At 43.3% G+C, this 19,650-nt stretch overlaps 1 protein-coding gene across 7 annotated transcripts in view; it reads right to left on the bottom strand.

The window, feature by feature from the left end:
• Positions 1–4,593: 4,593 nt before the first annotated feature.
• Positions 4,594–19,650, bottom strand: part of PALM2AKAP2 (PALM2 and AKAP2 fusion) — a 268,357-nt gene continuing 253,300 nt past the window's right edge. For 6 of the 7 annotated variants that reach the window (XM_033084949.2, XM_033084951.2, XM_033084953.2 and 3 more), the window contains 3 exons: positions 17,590–17,768; positions 14,429–14,467; positions 4,594–8,128 (listed from right to left, as the gene is read on the bottom strand). In XM_033084949.2, coding sequence (XP_032940840.1) covers positions 8,036–8,128; positions 14,429–14,467; positions 17,590–17,768 — 311 coding nt within the window. In that variant the 3' untranslated portion in view covers positions 4,594–8,035. The remainder of the gene's footprint in view (positions 8,129–14,428; positions 14,468–17,589; positions 17,769–19,650) is intronic. The other variant, XM_033084950.1, reaches the window with a different exon arrangement.

Below are 19,650 nucleotides of genomic sequence, written 5' to 3'. Positions count from 1 at the left end.
AAGATGCCTGGAGAATAAACTGAGCTCCTGACATTTTAAAACCACACTGATTTAATATTTCTGTACAGGAAGGAAGGAAACAAGAGATAAAGCAAGATTGGAAAAACAGAGCCCTTTGGGGTACTGAAATGCTGGTTTTGATCCTTAAGCATCTTTATAATAGATTCCTTGGAAACACCCAGACTATATTGACATATCTTTTAATTTATAAACTCTGAGTGCCCATGTCAATAAATTATGAGACTCACATGCTCAGTGATACCATTCAGCTATTTCCTGCTTCTCTTCTGCTGAAGACTGACCCAGCAAACAGTGGCTAAGAAGGACAGCTAAGCTGAATCTTGTCCTGTGCCACCACAGTCCAGACCTGGCAGCAGGTGAGACTTCTGCTGTAACTGACAAGAGATTTTTTTGTAGTTTCAAGAGAATATGGGTAAATATGCTTTTTGTTGTATACTTTCCACCGCTGCTAAAACATTGCCTGCTCATGCTTTCTTCAGCTGGCTTCTGAAATGTCTCCCTCCATGAAAAACCTATTCAGCAAGATTTTCTCCTATTTATTTTCTGTTTTCCACTGTTTATACCACTCTGCTCTGACCTTCATTACTAATCCTCACTTTCTTTATACATCAAGTCCCACAACTTGAAATTAACTTTTTCTTTGAAAACTACCCTCTGCACCACATACAAGCTCAGTCTGCCTTCTGTTCAGCAGTTTTTTTCTCAGACACAACGTCAAAGAAAAGCAGAGAAAAGCAAAGAAAAACTTTGGGCATGAGTAACGAAACCAAGAGAAGATTTTTGTTTCATGTGGCTCTCCCCCAACACCCTTTCCAATCCTACTAATGTACCCACTTATTTTGTAGTATATTGGCACAAGCTCAGCAGCCCATGAGCTTCCATTTGAACTTAGTGCTGTGTAGACCTCAAAGAGCAAGGTCCTTACAGGCGTATAGGTATCAAAGTGCTTTGGTACATTTGGATTTCACGGTTCTTAGTTTATCTGTCTTCCATGGGATGATTTGCAAAGAAGCAGTGTAAATCCAGTGAAATACCTGGATTTACCTAGAGTAGAGGAAACCAGCTTGGGAGGGAGTCTGTCTGGAAGCTGATGGGGCCTTGCAGTGATGGTCAGAGTAGGCAGGGACACATCTGTGTCCATGGAAGCTACCTAGTCTTGGTGCGCAATACCAGCTGTGTTTTGGGTGTCAGTAGCATCATGTGGAAACCAGAAGGGAACAGCAGAAGGCAAGGAGATAGCAGGGAGCAGGAAAGGACAATACTGTGAAAATCAGGGTCCACCTTGGGCTGGTGCTCCTAGAAGCAAACAAGCCTTCTCAGAGAGTGAGCAAGTGCCCTACTTTAGCATCTTCCTTCTTTCACTCTAATTAAATGGAGCTGAATACTTTCTGCCACCTCCACACGGTGTGGGGGTTACAAAGCTGCCCAGCAAGTCAACTCCCATTGCATATCTGGAAACTCCACCCTTCTCCATGGAGATAGTATTCTGCAAAACCTCTTTCCCCCTTTCCAAAAACTGCACTACTTTTGAACACTGCAACATTGCTGCCTGCAACACTTTGGAAGTCTTATGTGAGTCCCATGAAGAGCTGTTTCACCAAGGTTGTATCATTATCCATGTGTTTTTGATAATATTTTCCTAGTTTCTTGAGTTTCAGTTGCAGCTTGAGGACTTAATGCTCATTTTAATATAAGGCTAAGAGAGTTCATATTTCTCAGATACTACAAGAGGAAGAAGTATTTGTGGGGGCCATTTGTACATAAGCATCCTGGCTCACTCTGAGTCACAGTGACACCCCAGTGGGGATAGCGTTGTCCTGGTCTGTCTACTGCAGCTCAGTATGAAATCCTCCCCATTTTGTGGAGCAGTTTCCAGCCGTCTGCTCCTACTCCTTGCTCTGCATCCACCTTCACACCCAGCAACAGTCCCCACAACAAGAGTTTAGTGCAGTGAGGGCCCTTGCCAAGTGTTCTGTGTGTCCAGCCGTGTCCTGCACCAAGCTGTCTGCCAAGGCAGCACAGAGCCTGCAGTTGCTTCCAGCAGTGGCTTCCTGGCAGGGCTAATGTGCTCCAGGAGCTCCTGTAGGAAGGGGCATGACCAGGGCACTGAGCATGCATGCTGAGCACCGCAGCTTTTTCTGGGTGCCCATCCTAACTGTCTTCCCATGGGAGGCTTGTGAGATGTACCATGGCTCTGTCCCTGATCCTCTGCTGGCTGCAAGAGGGTTTCCTGCATTAATGGCAGGGCTGCTGCTGCAGTGAGCTCTGAATGGCACCAAATGGGCTCTGGGTCTCAGTCACCACATCCTTCCTCTCCCATGTACTGGCTGTGCCCAGGATCTGGCTTTCAGGGGCAGTCCTTGGAAATTAATCTGTCACCAGGGTCCTGCAATCCCCCCTGCAGATGTCACTGCTGCCACACAAATCCCTGCCGTGCAATGCTCCCATGCTGTTTGCAGTAGTAGGGAATGTGACAGGGTAGCTTTGCGCATTTTTCTTCCTTCATGGATTTTTCTTGTCACTGCTCCTACACTCTAGACTGGAACAAGGCCTGAATAATTTCCAGCTCCTAGTGGCATACTGTTCTCAATTCACTGCAGAGCTGACATATGTCTGGAATGGAGCAGGAGCTCTTACACTGCTCACCATGTTTAGTGCTTGCTGCAAAAGCTCTCTTCCAAAAGACCCCACTGATAAAGCAGTGGGTTACGATGCCAATTAATCAGTGCTCAGACCATGAGGTCTGGACGGTATTCTGGTTGTTTTTCTGCTGCTGCTTAGGTTGTTTAATATTTTATTTGTTTGTTTTCCCCCTATGCTACTGCTGAGGTGACAGGATAGCCCTTGGCTCTCATAGCCTTAAGCCATGTGAAACACTGGGGTCTTTCAGCCTTTTTCTTGGGAAGCAGTGGAGGGCTGGATGCAGACTGCCAGTAGTTTCCTGCACTGACCCCCTCAGTCAACTCAGCAACCAGAACATAACTAGAAGTCTTTTGTGCTAAAGTTCATGCTTATATTTGTAGTTCTGGTCCTGCCTATCCCCTGTCCCTCCACCCTGTTACAGCTTTGTGGAGCTCTGACTTGGTTTCTTTACACTGCAGATCCCTGTTTGTAAAGTCTTTTAATCTTCTGGGCCCATTCACAACTGAACACACTGTATTGAATCCTCTCCCTTCTTTTAAAGTAGTTTCATCAAACCTGTCACTGCAGAGGAGATCCTTTGCCTCTCCATTTGCTTTCCCATTGTGCTGGGGCCTCTAAAAGCCACCTGAAACAAAATGAGGTGCACTATCTTCACCTTCTATGGTGCTGTGCCAGAAATTATTGATAAAATGCTCTTCTGTAGTCCTTACCTACATTGTAAAAAGCACTCTGAAGTACATGCCATTTCAGCTATGCAATGGGGTGACAGGGGACTTCAAATATCCAGAGTGTGTTACGAAACAGATAACAACAGCTGGTAACAGCAGAACCAACCGCAAAATTCCTGAGCTGCTGCCACCCACTGGTGTCACTGAATTACTTTTGCAATGTCTGAATGCCCCCTTGCAAAAGTCCAGTTTTCACTTTTAATTCACATACAATCCAAAGCAGATGCCAAGGAGTTCCTTTTCCCACTGTGTGCCACTGAGTCCAGTACACCATTCTTCTTGGCACAGAGCAAGGAAAGGCAGAGGAAGACAGAAAGCCTCTCCCGTGTTGAGAAGACAGCAACACTTTTTTCAGACAGAGGGAATGGAAATGATGGATAAGTTTTCATTCAAAGAAGCTTGTTCTCTGGCCCATTTCTTGACTTCCATTTGCTAACTAGAAAGTAAATCCACAACTGATTTTCTCCATAGCATTTCTGATACTATTTGCACAAGGAGAGGAGAGCTGGTGTCATGGAAAGCATGGACTGGAAGCAGCACTTGTCCCTAGCCAACACCCACTAAAATCACCAGTGTTCCCTGCTGCTTCCCACAGAGAGTTGTAAATACCTGACTATTCCCAGCACAGGGAGGGGCAGAGGCTGGCATGAGCCTGGCTAGATCCCAGCAAGTCCCTGTGTCCCTTCTGAGTGCACCTGGTGCTCTGGCACCTCCCAGCTCTTGCAGGGAAAAGCTGGCAGCAGCTCCCTCGAAGGGGTGAGGGATGGGATCTCCCCTGGTCTGGCTGACCATGAAGGGGGAGTGAGGGGCAATGGGCAAGCAGCTGGTTGCTGCAGCCAGGCCTGGGATAAATGGACAACTGGCTGAAAGGGTGTGCTCTGCCATGCAGGACACTGGGGCTCCTGCAGGAAGCAAGGAAAGGTAGGTCATGAGATTAATCCTAAAGCATATTTGGCCTTTGCAAACCCCACAAGCATGAGAGTGGAAAAGAAATGTGCAGGGATGCTCTTGTTCCTGCAATTGGCACCACCAAGCGCAGAGAGATCTCTCCCACCTCTAGAGAGAGAGAGAGATACCAAGTTAAGAACCTCAAGAAGACACCGACTGACTGCCTTGGGAGGTGGGACACAGGCCACTCTCTTCCAGCCACGCGCAGCTTCCAGGGGCACACCCTTCTGCAATAACGTGAAGAAACAGGCGGTTTTATAGAAACACAACACAGGTTTCTATTTTAATGAGAAAATAATTATATACTTGCATTGTAGGCCTCACAGTCACTATAAAACAAAAGCAGGATAACATTTAAGTGGTTAACATACAGAAAGCCAGATATTGTTGAAACTGGTTGATAAGTCATGACAAAGATGCTGCCTTTTTGTTGCCAAACATGTCAATGCTATTCTATTTTCCCTCAGAAATGTCAGTACAGAGCAAGATGAAGCCCAAATTGGCAGCCTTAAAAACAAATTTTTCAGAAAACCTGCACTGTAACCCCAAACCGATTATAATCACAAATGCTAATGGTTAACTATTTCTCAGTACACAGTTTCATTAAAACCAGTCTTTGCCACGGGAAAGGATCTGAGCGTTTCTTTTGTGGAGACAAAGTTAACTCTGCAATAGTGCTCTTTTGTTGCATTTGATATAGTCATATATAGATAGATATGTATTACTGCCGTATACTTATAAACACCTAAGCTTGGTAGCATGCAAATGAAATAACAGAGGCAAGTAAACTGCATCTCACTCTTGTTACCACAGCACTGAATGTGCTGCTGACTAAAAGTGTCCATAATTTCTGGAAGAGAAAAACTGTGCTGGGTGAAAAGGCTGTCTGTCCTGGACTGAAATACTTTTGTTGCAGGGGCTGAAAGCAAATGCTCCTGTCACAGAGAACAAAGCATGGAAAAATGTCTAATAATGGGTGATTACGTCTAATGATGGCTTCCAGTGAGAATGCTGGAGGGAAAAACAGGCCTACAGACTAAAAAAAATAAAAATGCAAGCTCCTGGGAAGGCAGTCCAGGGCTGACCCAGCTTTCAGGAGCAAATACTGGGGGGCACTCTGATGTGTGCCATTTAATGCAAGACCACCACACCAGAGACGCCATCCCCCGTTCTCAGAAAACCCCTTTTTCCTAGTCTCTCTTAATCTCTCTCCAAAGGCCAAGAATCTTCTTGACACAGGTACGTGGAACTTACATCTGCAGCTATGTGACACTTGGCCTCACTAGTGCTGCATTGGTGCTTTTCCTGCAGCTGCATGCTAACAACCCGCCTTGAGACATGAATCACACTTGATTACCATGCCTGAAAAACAGGTCCACTTCATTAGATAGTAATTCCTGTAATTCCTTCACAGGCATGGAGCTTCCCCACGGATGAGCTTGCTGCCCTCATCACAGTGAACTCTCAGTTCAGCAGGTTTTCTTCAGTTCAACAGCACTCACGAAGAAAATGCAAAGAACTGAGTCAATGGGTAGATATAAATGTATTTACTACAGTTCCCTAAAAACAAGCCTCAAAATTCTAAGTGTCCATGAACAGAAATCACATGCTGGAGGAACTGAAGGGTGGTGGTCGTACATAATTTGGTTGCAAGCTCTGTGTTTGTTTAAGAAAAGCACCAGAGTATGTTCACAGTATCGGTAGTCATTTAAATGAGCTCACTGTTTCAGGATAAAACAGCACAGCAGGTCGCGAAACCAAGGAAAGGCTTAGGGAGGACACAGTATTCTGGCTGATGATTTTTTTAAAAGATGTCAAAATAATAATTGATTATTAAAAAGAAAGAATATTTTTAAGAGAAAAAAGGTTTAGTGTCTTTTTTCCCATCACCTCCCAAACTTTTTGGTTTCTAGTCCAGAAATTATGGTTCCCAGTTGTAAAATATTCCTATTGTATTGCTTGGTGATAAGAAAGAGTAAACCCGCAGCCTCTATACTACATACAAATACAAAGCACAAGAATAAATACCACATTTCTTTTCCTAATCGTCAGCTTACAAAACTGGTCAATACTTTGCAATTGTGACTCATGCAAATACCATGTTGGGTCAAATTTTAATATCACAAATACTGCATTAACTCAGTGCCTTATTTTTATATCCCCTTTCGGAAAAAAATAAAACAAAACAGCACTCACCCCTATAGCTGGTAAACAGCTGTGGAGAAAATAATCAGTACACACACTGCCATACACTTTATGGTATGTCAGCCTCATGCACTCACCCACACACCCACACCCACACCCACACACCCACACATCCACACTAATCCTTCACTGCTGATCCCAAGCCTAAGCAATAACTAAAGGCTCTATGGTTTGCTTGTAGCGCTGAAAACACTGGCTGAACGGCTAAAATAATATTTTCTTCCCTTGTCTGCTCTTCCTTGCTCATTCCTTCCAACTCATGATGCCCTTTAGCATTTTTGTTGCCTGGAAACGTGAAGACTTCCACAAAGCACTCTACTTCAAAGGCTTTTTAAGTTGTATAAATATAGTTGAAGACATACCTATCTTTCTTCTTTATTTCATACCTCTTTCTAGGCCAGAGTCTGGCTTAGTTCATTTATTGCCTCATTTAAAAATTAAATGTCCTTTATTTGTATCCCTTTCCCACTACCTTTCTACTTGAAATTTTCCATCTTCTAAGATTTTACATGTATGCCACTCTTTCCCACCCCACCATCAAAAAATAGTTGTCATCCGCTAAATACAGATTTTCTACTTAGAAACTTTGTTGCGTAAATATGCTCTGAGAACCTGGAGTTCAGGTGATATTGCAAGCATATAGGATCCTAAAGCTAAGGTAATCCATTTGGCTTAGCTCTCATCCCCATCTATTCCACTCCTAAATTGTGATGGCTTGTGTTTGCAACACAAGGACTGTTTGACTGAGTTTGCTGGATTGTACATTTGCAGTAACTGCCTCCCTGTTTGTTGGGTTTTTCTTCTTTTAAACAGATAAATTACTAGAAAGGGGAGCAGAACCCATGCCCCCACCCCCCCCAAAACAACCAACCCAATCCCAAACCCAACCCTTCAGTCTCCTCAAAGAAATAGAACAGAGGGCAGTATCTTTGTGTTTTGTGGCTGGATAAGAGTATGCCGAATTAATGCCGACGGTCTTTGTGCAGCGGCTGTGGGAGGTGAAGGAACTGCAGGAGGTTCTGACAGGAGCTGCTGGGTGGACCGTGGTCCTGGGGGCAAGCAGGGCTGGCAATTCAGTCAGTGAGAAACACAAGTGTGGGCCCTGGCCGCAGACTGCTCCACGAATATCTTCCTGCCACATGCCTGCAGCCTGTCTGGTCCACGGGCACAATCACCCTCTTGTGCCCACCCCCAAGGGCTCCCACCCCCTGCACCCTCTCCATTGCATTATTTCAGAGGGGAGATGGAGGGAAGAAGAAGGGGCTGTTTTCTAGGTGTGTTGTTCCTGTAGTTTTAGGATTGCCAGGAGCTGGATCATTTCTGTGTCTATGTGCATCGAGTTTGTTGTGTATTTAATAAATATTGGACTAAAATGCTGCTGCTTTCATGGTGGGTTTTTGTGTTCGCTGTTTTTTTGTTTTTTTCCTTTCTTCCTTTCTCTTGTTTTTGGTTCCGGCATGCCTGGTTGCTGTCTTCACACTGCAGTGTGGTTACTCGTCCTCCTCTCGGTTGGCATAAATGCCAGCTTCCCAGCGCAACGCCAGGGCACTCTTCCTGCGGTTCACCCGGGTTGCCTCCAGCACCTGGTCAGGAAAGAAAAGGAAAGCACAGGATGTCACTCAGCTGGCCCTGCCTCCAGGCTGTCCCACACTTTGCGGGCAGGCAGGCAGAGACCAGCCAGGTGGGCAGCCAGGCCAGCCCTCCCCATGGGGCTCCAGTGCCACACCTGTGCAGAAAACCAAGACATGCAATGATGTGAAAGTGGGGGGATGGCACACAGGAGCAAAGCCACACCACAGGAGGACAGAAGTGGTAGGAGCTGCGTGGCAGCATCCAGCTCTCTGCAAGGGAGCCTCAGCTGCAATTGCTCTGTCCCAGGGTCTTGGCCCTCTCCCCAGGGCCAAATTTACTTTTGTTTCAAACTAAAACCGCACACCTTCAGAACCACGAACCAGCAAACATCCTTCAGCTTTCTCCAGAGGCTGCTCTGGAGCTGCACAGGGAGCCCAGGAAGCAGAGAGCTGCCTATTCCAGCACATCACCCTCTCAGGCACCGCCTGCCCCCAACCCCTGCCCCTTCTCTTGGTCCTTGGGCTGCAGCTACCACACACTGTGATCAAAGTGCTCCTGGGGTGAAGAATTACCCTATGCACATGCAAAAGGAAGATGGGCCTGATACATTTATACGTATTTCATATACACACATCATACACACAGTATATGCACACACTCCGTACCTATTTATACAAATGTCAATTACCCTCAGTATGTTGCAACCATCCCTTCCAAAGAAGCAAACTTTTGAATCTTTTTACGTCAGTTTAAAAAAATCCCACAACAAACACATGACTCTTCACTGAAGCAATGCTGGCCATCCCTTGACCCTAATACTTCCTGCAAGCTGCTCTGCACATCCCTGACTGCAGAAGAGTAGAAGATCTTTATGGGATGATAGTATTGTGTTCTTCTCTGAATAAAGTCACAAGCAGTGAGGACTTAAGCCTTGACTAGAATAAAAGTGATTTAAGACTAAAGAAATTCTTCTTTCAGCTTGTGACAAGCTGTGGTTGGAAAACTACACAGGCGCTAGGCTGCTGTATAGGCAGTATCAGAAAACCAGCTCTGTCAGCTGAAATTGCAGGCCACCATAACTTTGCTTATGGGAATGCGAATGCACTACTGCATTTATGAGAATTGTAGCCTCTAGACCTTCATTCAGGAGCTGAAGATAGGATGGAGTTTTGCCAGCATTAGGGTTTTTTTTGCCCTCTTAGTTCCTTTTGACTATGACTATGAATAAGCCAAGGAACTGAATACAAAATCTGGCAACAAGACGAATTTTAAGACAAATTTTAACAAAAGCTTAATCTCATTCTCAGCACTGACCATGGCCACAAAGTTAGTCCAGGTCCACTAGAGGGATTTTGTTTAGAAATTTTGCCCAGAATCATGCTTCCTCTTTTTGCAGAACAGCCACCAGAAGGAGGGATGAGGACTGAGTGTTTTCTGTTCTTCCTAGCAGAGGGCAAATGTGCTCATAAACCTAGCAATGAAAAGAGAAAGAGAAAGAGAAAGAGAAAGAGAAAGAGAAAGAGAAAGAGAAAGAGAAGAGAAAGAGAAAGAGAAGAGAAGAGAAGAGAAGAGAAGAGAAGAGAAGAGAAGAGAAGAGAAGAGAAGAGAAGAGAAGAGAAGAGAAGAGAAGAGAAGAGAAGAGAAGAGAAGAGAAGAGAAGAGAAGTGAAGAGAAGAGAAGAGAAGAGAAGAGAAGAGAAGAGAAGAGAGGAGAGAAGAGAAGAGAAGAAAAGAGAAGAGAAGAGAAGAGAAGAGAAGAGAAGAGAAGAGAAGAGAAGAGAAGAGAAGAGAAGAGAAGAGAAGAGAAGAGAAGAGAGAAAAGGAAAAGAAAAGAAGAGAAAAGAAAAGAAAAGAAAAGAAAAGAAAAGAAAAGAAAAGAAAAGAAAAGAAAAGAAAAGAAAAGAAAAGAAAAGAAAAGAAAAGAGAAAAGAAAAGAAAAGAAAAGAAAAGAAAAGAAAAGAAAAGAAAAGAAAAGAAAAGAAAAGAAAAGAAAAGAAAAGAAAAGAAAAGAAAAGAAAAGAAAAGAAAAGAAAAAAAGAAAAGAAAAGAAAAGAAAGAAAAAAAAAGAAAAAAAAAGAAAAGAAGAAGAAATCTGAAGGAAAAAATTGGTCTGGAGCATCAGCCTGTAAGCTCTGTACTGGAGTTACTCCCATATCAAATGACTCAACCATAAAAGACACCTCAACCTCAACAATGGAGAAGCAAAACTGAGGGTGGGTATCAGTGCATCACTCACCATAAATTTTAAACTAAAACTGTCACTATATTTTAAAATAAGGTCTGTGGAATTTCGCCTGCAAAAATATGTCAGCTGAAAGGAAAATGGATTTTACATAGTTTAGAGCAGTTTGAAATCAGCAGCTTCTTTACTGGAATCACAGCATTGTGATGGTCTCTGGTGATGGATTGCAACAGTTAGGACACTTAAACTTTGAAGATTCCTGCTTTGGATCAGTCAGCTTCTATTTGTCTTAAAAGATGGCAGTGGGGTTTCTTCCATCTATCCCCGGTCTGCACAGCTATCCCAAAGTTTGTCTGCTTCCACAAATGCTGCTGGTTCTCTAAGCAAAACTGTATCTGGATTCATGTCAGAGGTACCATGAGGTCACCGAATGTGACTTGGATCTTGCAGGAAAGCAAGTTTGGCTCAGTGTTAGCACTACATGGTACAGTATATAAACGAAAGGTCCTTTTGAATAGCTATTCCAGAATTATTATTCTAATCTACTGAAAAGAGTGTTTGACCTAAAACAACCCTTGTTTTTACAAGGCTGTGACAGTTTTAGACCCGCTAGAGGAAACAGTGGCATAATTATAGCACGCAACTGGAATGACTGAGTGGGGAATTGGGACCCCTCAATGGAGCATTGAATTCGTGACCCGGGAAGCTGCTTGCCTAAAAATAGCCAATTATCTCAATTTTAAAATATTTTTGGCTCGTATCAGGGCTGACTCTAGATCCATAAAGAGTAAAGCACACCCAGGCTCTCCATTGCAAGTCTAAAATGCTAACTCAATGCTTCACAAGCACCCTTCTTGATGATGCCCTGCATCATCTGAGTGGGTGCAGGCAGGGCCAGGCTTGGGGCTCAGGGTGCCCTAAGGCAGCCAAGACTGTCCAAAGAGCCATAACTGCATGCAGCAGGAAGATTATGACGCAGATGCTTCACTTAGGCCTAGGCTTCTTCAGCCTGTGAACAATGTCCTAATGAAAAGGTCACATCAGGGAAAAAAAATAAAGTTACATAAAATGTCTTATTTGGCAGAGGTGATTTGAATACCTGCTGTAGTAGAATGGGAAGAGCTTGGAGAGCAGAAGTAGGTGTGAGGGAAAGACAAAAGATATGTAGGGCTGTAAAAACTGCTTTTCACCCTCTGCAAAAAATTTCTTTCTGGATCTTGTGTTTGCAGCTTGAGGTCTTGCTAAGAATTGCAGAGGGGTCTTTCCTTGAAGATTTCATTTATTTTTTGAGGATTTTTTTTGGGAAAAAATATTTTTAAACAGCTGCCACTGCCAGGTGTATCAATAATATTCTAATCATCCTAGAGATGGAGACTGACCTATACTGAGTTTTCCTCCCCAGAATTAACAAATCCAGGACACAGATTACTGCTTTAATAACTGCTTTCTTTCTGACAACAATAGAAATATATATATATATAGATATATATATATATAAAAAATATATATTATATATATGCTTTAGACCAAATAATATTTATCACAACCACTGAAATAGTGGTGTTTTTTGAGTAGTCAGAAAACTGACTGCTATATCGTGGAAGACAATTCTTGTTGAACATAGTAGCAAAACTGATGTGGAAGCGAAACAGTTTTTCTAAGGTTTAATATTTAACTGATTCTTCCCATCTGAATCTGGAAGGACTAAAAGAAAAAAAGAAAATAGAAAATGCAAAGGTCTGCACATCTAAAATCTGTGAGTACTGTGTGGTAAAGTTGTTGCAGAAAGCACATTCACGGAGCACAGCGTACATAAAGAGATGGAAGCACAAATGCAGGAAACAGGCTGCCTGCTCCTGCAGATGTGAGCACTCCTGCTTAGGAATGATAAACTAAATGCTTTAAATAAAACTAGAACTACCAAAAGAACATCTTTTTCTCCAGCATGTAAAGTATTTTCCTTACTGTACCTATTTAATGCTGTTTACTGAATACTCAGACTACTAGTAAACACAGTGAGGAGCTGGGAATCTGAGATTAAAATGTGTTTACTTGAAACAGGGCAGTGGCAGTATTAAATTGCTGCTTCTCAGTATTAAAACATGAACTGTGTGCCCCATGCCATCAAATCTAGTATGTTCATCTTCTGCTTTGTAACACAAAAATTTCAGCACTTGCTTTTAATGTTGCATAAATGTCACCTTACTGCAGTTATCTGCTACAGCATGATCGGTATTAAGGAAACTCAAGCTAATGTCCTGTACATTTGAATATATGTATAGCTGTACAGCCGAAAGCAGAAAGTTTTGAAGATAAAAATGTCCTATATAGGGGCATGCACATAAGTCTCTTTAAACAGCAGTGGGATGTGCTTTTAGTATAGGCTGCAGGAATTTGGGGGTGATACAACAAATCATCCCAATGAAGCAGGATGCAGTGGTTGTGGTAGCTGAACTCCAGCAGTTTCTGTGCCTTGCTGGGGGGCTGTTTTCTGCTTTCCAGAGTGGAGCTGTCAAGATGAACGCATGGAAGCCCCTGCTCTCAAGCCAGGGCAAGCACAGCTGGGACAGCTACAGTGCTGCCAACGATGATTAAAAGTGAGCCAGTTGCCTGCATCAGAGTGCATTTTGGAAGACTGGTGAACAGGAGACAAAGATCGGCTGTGGGGTTAGTAGAGAGTAGGGGCATATCATGCCTTGAGTCTTGCTGTTCTTTCTGAAATAACCTGTCTGGTTTCAGCTGAAGATTTCCAGTGAGGATCACATGGTTTCTTCAGTCTGAGGTTGGATACTGGGGAATACCCAGAGAACATACTTTCACCTGCATGAGGAATTGCTGTGTCGTTTTTTATTTCTAATCCCTTTTCCATTCATACACATTCTTTTCCAGCTCCTTGTTCTTTGTATCATTACCATTACACACGGTGGACACAAAACTCTTCCCCCCAGCAGAAGACCATGGCCTGAGCCTGTAAAAACTACACCTGAACTTCTGCCTCTCACACAACATCAAACACTCTGATCACTACTTGCTGTTCACAAACCTTGACTTAGATTATTGTGCAGCTATTATGGAGGAGAAAAGGCACAACCTGTGTTTAAAACCAGGACTCTGAAAACACACTGCCCTTGTACTGATTTAACTATCTACAAATACACAAAGATCAATCACTGGTTTGTATCAGTGAGATAAAACCCACTCTAAATTATTTAATGAATGGGAAATGGCATAGTCTTGTCTTTGCTTTACTCTCCAGGTCAGAAAATGTGCATGTACTTGTCTTGAGGTAGCTGATGTGCTATATAGATAATAAATAAATATATTATGAAATAGGGAAAAATGGAAGATTCAGGTTTATTAAAAAGTACTGATGTTGGACAAATGAGTATCAGTCACTACCACAATCTGCAGAGAAAATTACAGTAATTTGAAATTTACACATTACTGAGCACCTCATTCTTAACAAACATTGTGAAAGTGTAATTAGTATCAACTACCTGCTCTTAAAATTACTGCCTTTGGCAAAGTCCAGCTTTGTGGGGACTGTGCCAATTACCACTTTGCTAAAATACCAGATGTCATTGTAAATACCCTTTGTTTGGCAGATTTGGGTTTATTTCACCCTGAGACAAACACTGATGCTAAGTTGTGGGACTCTGATCAGTCATCACATCACAGCTGACAGGGACAAGGAAAGGTTCACAAAATGGAACAGACTGAGGCCATGCACTTGGATCTGACTCTTCCACGGATGAGACAAAGGAAAGCCACAGAAGTTTCATGCATCTGAAGATGCTTGGATCCCAGGTTTAGCTTTGCCAGCAAAATGGTAAGAGGGTTCAAGGGAAAGTTCTCATTTCTCACCTCAGGAGTGCTTCAGTCCCAGGCAACAGCTCCCATCCCTTTAATTACAACCTCTCCCATGGCACAGAAATTTTAACTAGAATCCAAGGGTTAGAAGACCAGCCACACAAACATTTGCTGATGAGAAATATAAAGGAATATCACACACACATATTTTTTTATATGGAATGGCACTGGCACACACCATAAAAATGCCAACTGCAGCAACATGCACTTGGAATCACCATGCAAGAAGAAGCAAAAATAAACAAGCACTTGAAAAGTACCTCAGAAGTAACCTTGCTAGACAGTAATTTACAGGTGTACTGGTAGAAAGGGAAAAGACCAGCATTAGTACATTGAACAAGCATGTTATAACTAGGAAACAAGAACAAATTACAGAAATTCCAAGAACTGGCACATTCCAGAGTACAAGACTTCAAGCAACTTAGTGTCATAAAAAATAAAAAGGAAAGATTAGCCAGTTTGGTGCTATTTTAATGGCGTTGCTTGGCCAGTCTCAGTCTTGTTTACCATCAGTGCTTGACCTGTTTTCTTGCTGCTGCTTCTCTTTGATTCATCTGCTGAAACCTGTACTGCAACACATCATCTGGAAGAAACTGCCCCCTTTCCTGAGCAGCACAGTTCTTCCAGGATGGGTTTGATTTGCCCTCTCTTTCTGAAGGGCATAACCTACAAGCCTTGACCAGAGAGGCCATGTTGTAGCCACTAAAGCCAGTGAAGCCACACATGAAACAGAAGGTGGTGATGCCAGAAGGAGAGACTAGGAAGGGTAAATGTCCTACTGAAACCACCCTCCTGTCTTTTGCTGTGTCTTACGCAGGGCAAAAGTGGATGTCTGTACATCAGTGCTGCTGGTGTGCTGAGCACGAGAGAGAGTTCTGTGGACATTAAACCTTTCCACAAATCTCTCCATTCAGGAGACCATGGCTGCTGTGCCAGGCACTCTGACTGCTCCCACGACTTGAGGAAGCCTCTGCTCTCCTCACTCACAAAGAACAACGCTGAGCCACAGTCAGCTCTCAGGACATAATACTCCAAATAACAGCTGCCTGTCTGGTCGTTATGCCCCTTCTCCCAAGTGCAGTGACTTGCTATTTTGTGTCTTTAGTTACAGAAATCCTTTTTCCTGACAACACTGTTCAAATGCTCTCTGCTGACAAATTAAAGCTATTTGTTTTTTAAATAACAGTTGCTTAGCCTGGACTGTAAAATATTCATATAAACTGACGGTGGTACAAGTGCAGCACTTCAAATTAAAATCATCTTTCCCTTGTCAATGGCAGAGTTGTTTACCAAAGGAGAGTGGAAAAAGCCAGGGAAAAGAAACAAAACACTCCTGCTGATTTCAGGAAGTTCTCCCTGGGCTTTCCAGGACACAGACCTCTAATAGGATTTTGGGTGAGCAGCAGTAAAAAATCTTGTTTGTCTTTATGCAGCGGGCTTACAGAAGAGGAGAATGACAACAAACCTCAAGCTGTGGGATAAAGTCTTTTCTGGTATTAATTTTCTGGGCTTCAGTGAATTCACAGAGAACCAGTGCACACCAAAGTCCCACAGTGTTGTCTGAGTACCACCAATGCTCTGGCAGTGTGTCTTTGGGCAGCCAGTGCCTGGGCAGCTTTAGCAGCAATGGAGAGCTGAAATGTCACCCAGAGCACTTCTCTGTGGTCAGACACTGCCCAGACCACTGACCAGCACTCTGGTCAGGACATCGCTTCCGACTGTAGCAGAGACCACGCAACTGTGCCCAGTCTGCTTTCCAGGGAGCACGTGTGCAGCTCTGCAAGCACTTGAGAAACTGTGCTCAAGTAAATGAGCAGGATCTGTGATTTCAGCCACAAGTCACCACTTCTTGTGGGCTGGGCAAGTTACCCTTCACAGGGGCAGAGGAAGAGCACAGGGTGAGTACAAGCTGAGTGCCACCCCATCAGTAGAGCAGCTGCTCTGAAGTTTCCAGCCACCAGGCTGACTGTCTGTGTGGGACTCCCAGAGCTGGTTTGCACAGTGGGCATTTTATACCAAACTTTTTTTATTTTTCCTCTCAGTTTCTGCAAAGGTCATGAGAATTGCCCTGCAAGCCTCTGAGCACCTGCAGGAAGAGATGCTCTGGGAAGATGCCAGGGAACAGCACTGACCAGAGCAGATGGGGGCATCCTGATTCACTGTGTGCTTTGGGGAAGGAGAGGAAACTAGCGAGTGACTTCTTCCTAAGATGTGGCCCCAAGATGCCACTGCCAGAATGAGACATGCTCCTGTGCACAAGCTGGCTTTCTATCTGCTGTAGAAGTCTGATGGACAATGGAACCTTGTTTTTCAGTGTCCTCAGTAGAATAAGGGACCAGAAAGTTTCTTGTGTGCACTGGAAATGAATCTATCTGCATTTTTGGTTAGCCAACAAAAGTGCATCGAGACCCCTCCATAGTTCATTCCTCCTGATTTTTGCCTTTTGCTACTCTGCAATATTCACAAGTAGTGATTAAAAGCTGCCAGACCAGAGCAGTATTCATGTTACAAACCTTCACTTACATCTACATCCATAATGAGAACCTGCCTTTAATGAACATTACTAGAAAGCAGTTTGCTGGAGCATCCTTGGCAGTAGGGTCATTGTTCAGCTATCTTTGGGAAATGTCTGGATGACTTTGGCATCAAACACAGCAAACACTGCGTCCATTTAAGGAGTTTGACACTGAACTTGTATCTTACTATCTTCTGCACTCATTTCACAACAGTAATGACTCTGAACAAGAAACAGCTCATGCTCTCTTAGGAGAAAGAGATTTTCCTGAATTTTGATACTTCCAGTTACAAAATCCACAGCTCTTCTTATTAGTGTCTCTAATAAAGAACACCTTACAGATAAACTCTACTACTGCTTGTGTGGAAGAAAGACAACAAATCCAGCAACAACGTGCTGGCTGTTGAAGGATCCAAGTTAACTTCTGAGACACTCCCTGTCTAGTTTCACAAGGGGTAGTTTCTGGGGAAGCTACCAACTTACAGTGAGGACTGAGCACACTTGGATTGGACTTCGGGGAGGATCTACAAAGACAGGTGTGAATACGTGCTTCGTCCACAAATTTCAAAGCGTCACTGAAATAACCCACTGGAGGGTCTTGGTGATATGTGAATTAACAGAATCTGCCAATTACAGGGCAGCTACCCGCTGCTCTTATTAGTTAACATAATTAACTGAAATGAAATGTGAGTTGCCTTTAATATTTGCAGTGACACACTCTTCCTCTTCACTGGCCTGCATCCTTCCATTTTGAACATCTGCCCCTTACAATGTGTTAAAATCCTTATCCACTTGCAAGGTGATCTGAGCAGATTCTGGTAAAATAACCTTTTTCAGCGGCTGTTGGTTCTCACAAGTCATGGTCTCTATCACAGAGCGAAAATGGAGAAGAAGAACTGCACTCACCGCACTGTCGTCCATCCTTTCTCGTCTCTTGGTTTTGTGTGTTTCATAATCCTCCATGAGGGTCTGCATCAGGTTCTTGGGTCGCTGGGCTCCTGCAGACTCCTCAGGAGGAGGGTCCAGCTGTGAGGCAGGGCCTTCTGTGGTGGGGGATGCCGGAGGCTTGATCTTCTCTATCTTCCCTGCAATGATATGAAAAAGAATGACTCATTCTAAGCTGAGGACTCACAAATTGTTTAGCAAAGATGAACAGCTGGACAAGCATTTTCAGCAGGCTTTGAATGAACACAGTTTGGAATGATGTCTGAATAGTGAATGAGGATGGTCATGGACTTTTAAAAAAACCCTCTCCCTCTTCCTGTAACCCACTACAGCAAAACATGACAAAATTTTTTTACAAAACCACTGTTTACAAAAGTACCTGCTTGAAATACCCTTGTTTCCTCCTACAGGACACATTTCTGTGATTTGGAAATGTTTGTAAGATTCTGGAAAACTGCAAGATGGTTATTTTCTCGCTCAGCCATGCAACACTCAGGGACCATGCACAAGACATCCAAAGAAGGCATCTTGTTAAACACAGCTGCCTTCTCTTTTTCCAGTGCTTTTTTACCTGCTTTGTAAGCAAGAAAGGCTTTGGGTCAATCCCCAGTGCTGCTCTTCCATACAGCAGTTTCCTGCAGGTTGCACAGGGTGCTCCTGTGGTAGAGCAGGATCATGTCCTACAAATTTTTGGTTCAGATAGGGCCTTTGAATTTCCTCCTGGTTGAAGGAAAGCCAGAGAAAACTACTTTTTCTCTCTGGCTGAGCCCATTGCACCCCATGGAAGGTCACTATTTTGAGCACAGTGACCCCAAGGCATCAAGTCTTTGAAATAAGACACTTTAATGAATGTAAAAAAAAAAATATCACAAAAAGAGAAAAATACCCACTGCAAACCCCTTAAAACTACGTGAAATAATCAGAAAAATCATGCTGATTTTCAGAAAACTTGTTGCTGAAACAAATGAACACCCTAGCTGGTCCTTCAAAAAACATCATGACAGTTGCAGCCACTAGAGAGCAGCCTTGAAATCTCCTGTAAGAATTAACAGGATTTATTCTAAAAATAAGAAGTGAGACAACACTGCAGAGGTATTTTTACAAGAACTCCTCTTGCCAAGTTTTTTTAAAATTTCTGATCAGTGTTGAAAAACCCAGAATGGTTAGTTTCTCATTACAGGCTTAATTGGGCAGGGCAGTGCTGAGGCTGGGAGTCCATCCTCTTTACATCACTCTACCAGAGACTGGAGGGAGAGTTTCTATGGGCCCAGGCTCTTCTCTGTTTTGCTCCATAGATAAACAGGAATTATGCTGCCAAAGCAGAGGCCCACAGTAAGTCCTGAGCTGCCCAGCTGCACCCACGTGTGACAGCTTAGATTGCTCAGCAGGAGAGACTTGAAACTAATGTCACCCAGTGGGCAAAAAAGTGCGGTGAGAATTAAAGGCCAGATTTCAGGCCAGATTTCAGGCCAGATACCCTGCTGTATTACTTTGTTCTTACACTAGAAATTGCCTCGGATGGATGGATGTAGTGGGGGAAGAATGAGGTTTCTCAGATGTCTGCCCAATTTGCACCTTCTCCAGGGATACAGACACACCACAGGATGCTCAAATCTATGGACAAGTCTGGTGCCTGAAAAGAGATCCTTCCACTCCCCTTCACGTGAAAAACAATGCAAATTGCAGGATTTGGGATTTCCATTTAAAAAGAGGATATCTTCAAGCAGAACTACTCGCCCTGGATGGAAGGCACATCAATTTTCACGATCAGAGAATTTTAAAAACCATTAACGTTGGAAAAGACCTTCAAAATCATTGACTCCAAGCCTTGTATTGCATGTATATACATACATGTATGCAATATATGTACATATATTATACATATGCCTATTTATTTGAGAGCTCTAGCATCCCAAATCTACATATACACTTCTACTTTTTACTTAGAGATGCTGTTGAAATTTTTTTAAGACATCTGCATAGCAGAGAAAAATCTTAAAAATATTTCAGCAGGACAGATTG

This window comes from Catharus ustulatus, chromosome Z (assembly GCF_009819885.2).
Source record: "Catharus ustulatus isolate bCatUst1 chromosome Z, bCatUst1.pri.v2, whole genome shotgun sequence".
Classification (NCBI taxonomy): domain Eukaryota; kingdom Metazoa; phylum Chordata; class Aves; order Passeriformes; family Turdidae; genus Catharus; species Catharus ustulatus.
Note: the sequence above shows the minus strand (reverse complement) of the source record. Positions and strands in the feature narration are given on the sequence as shown.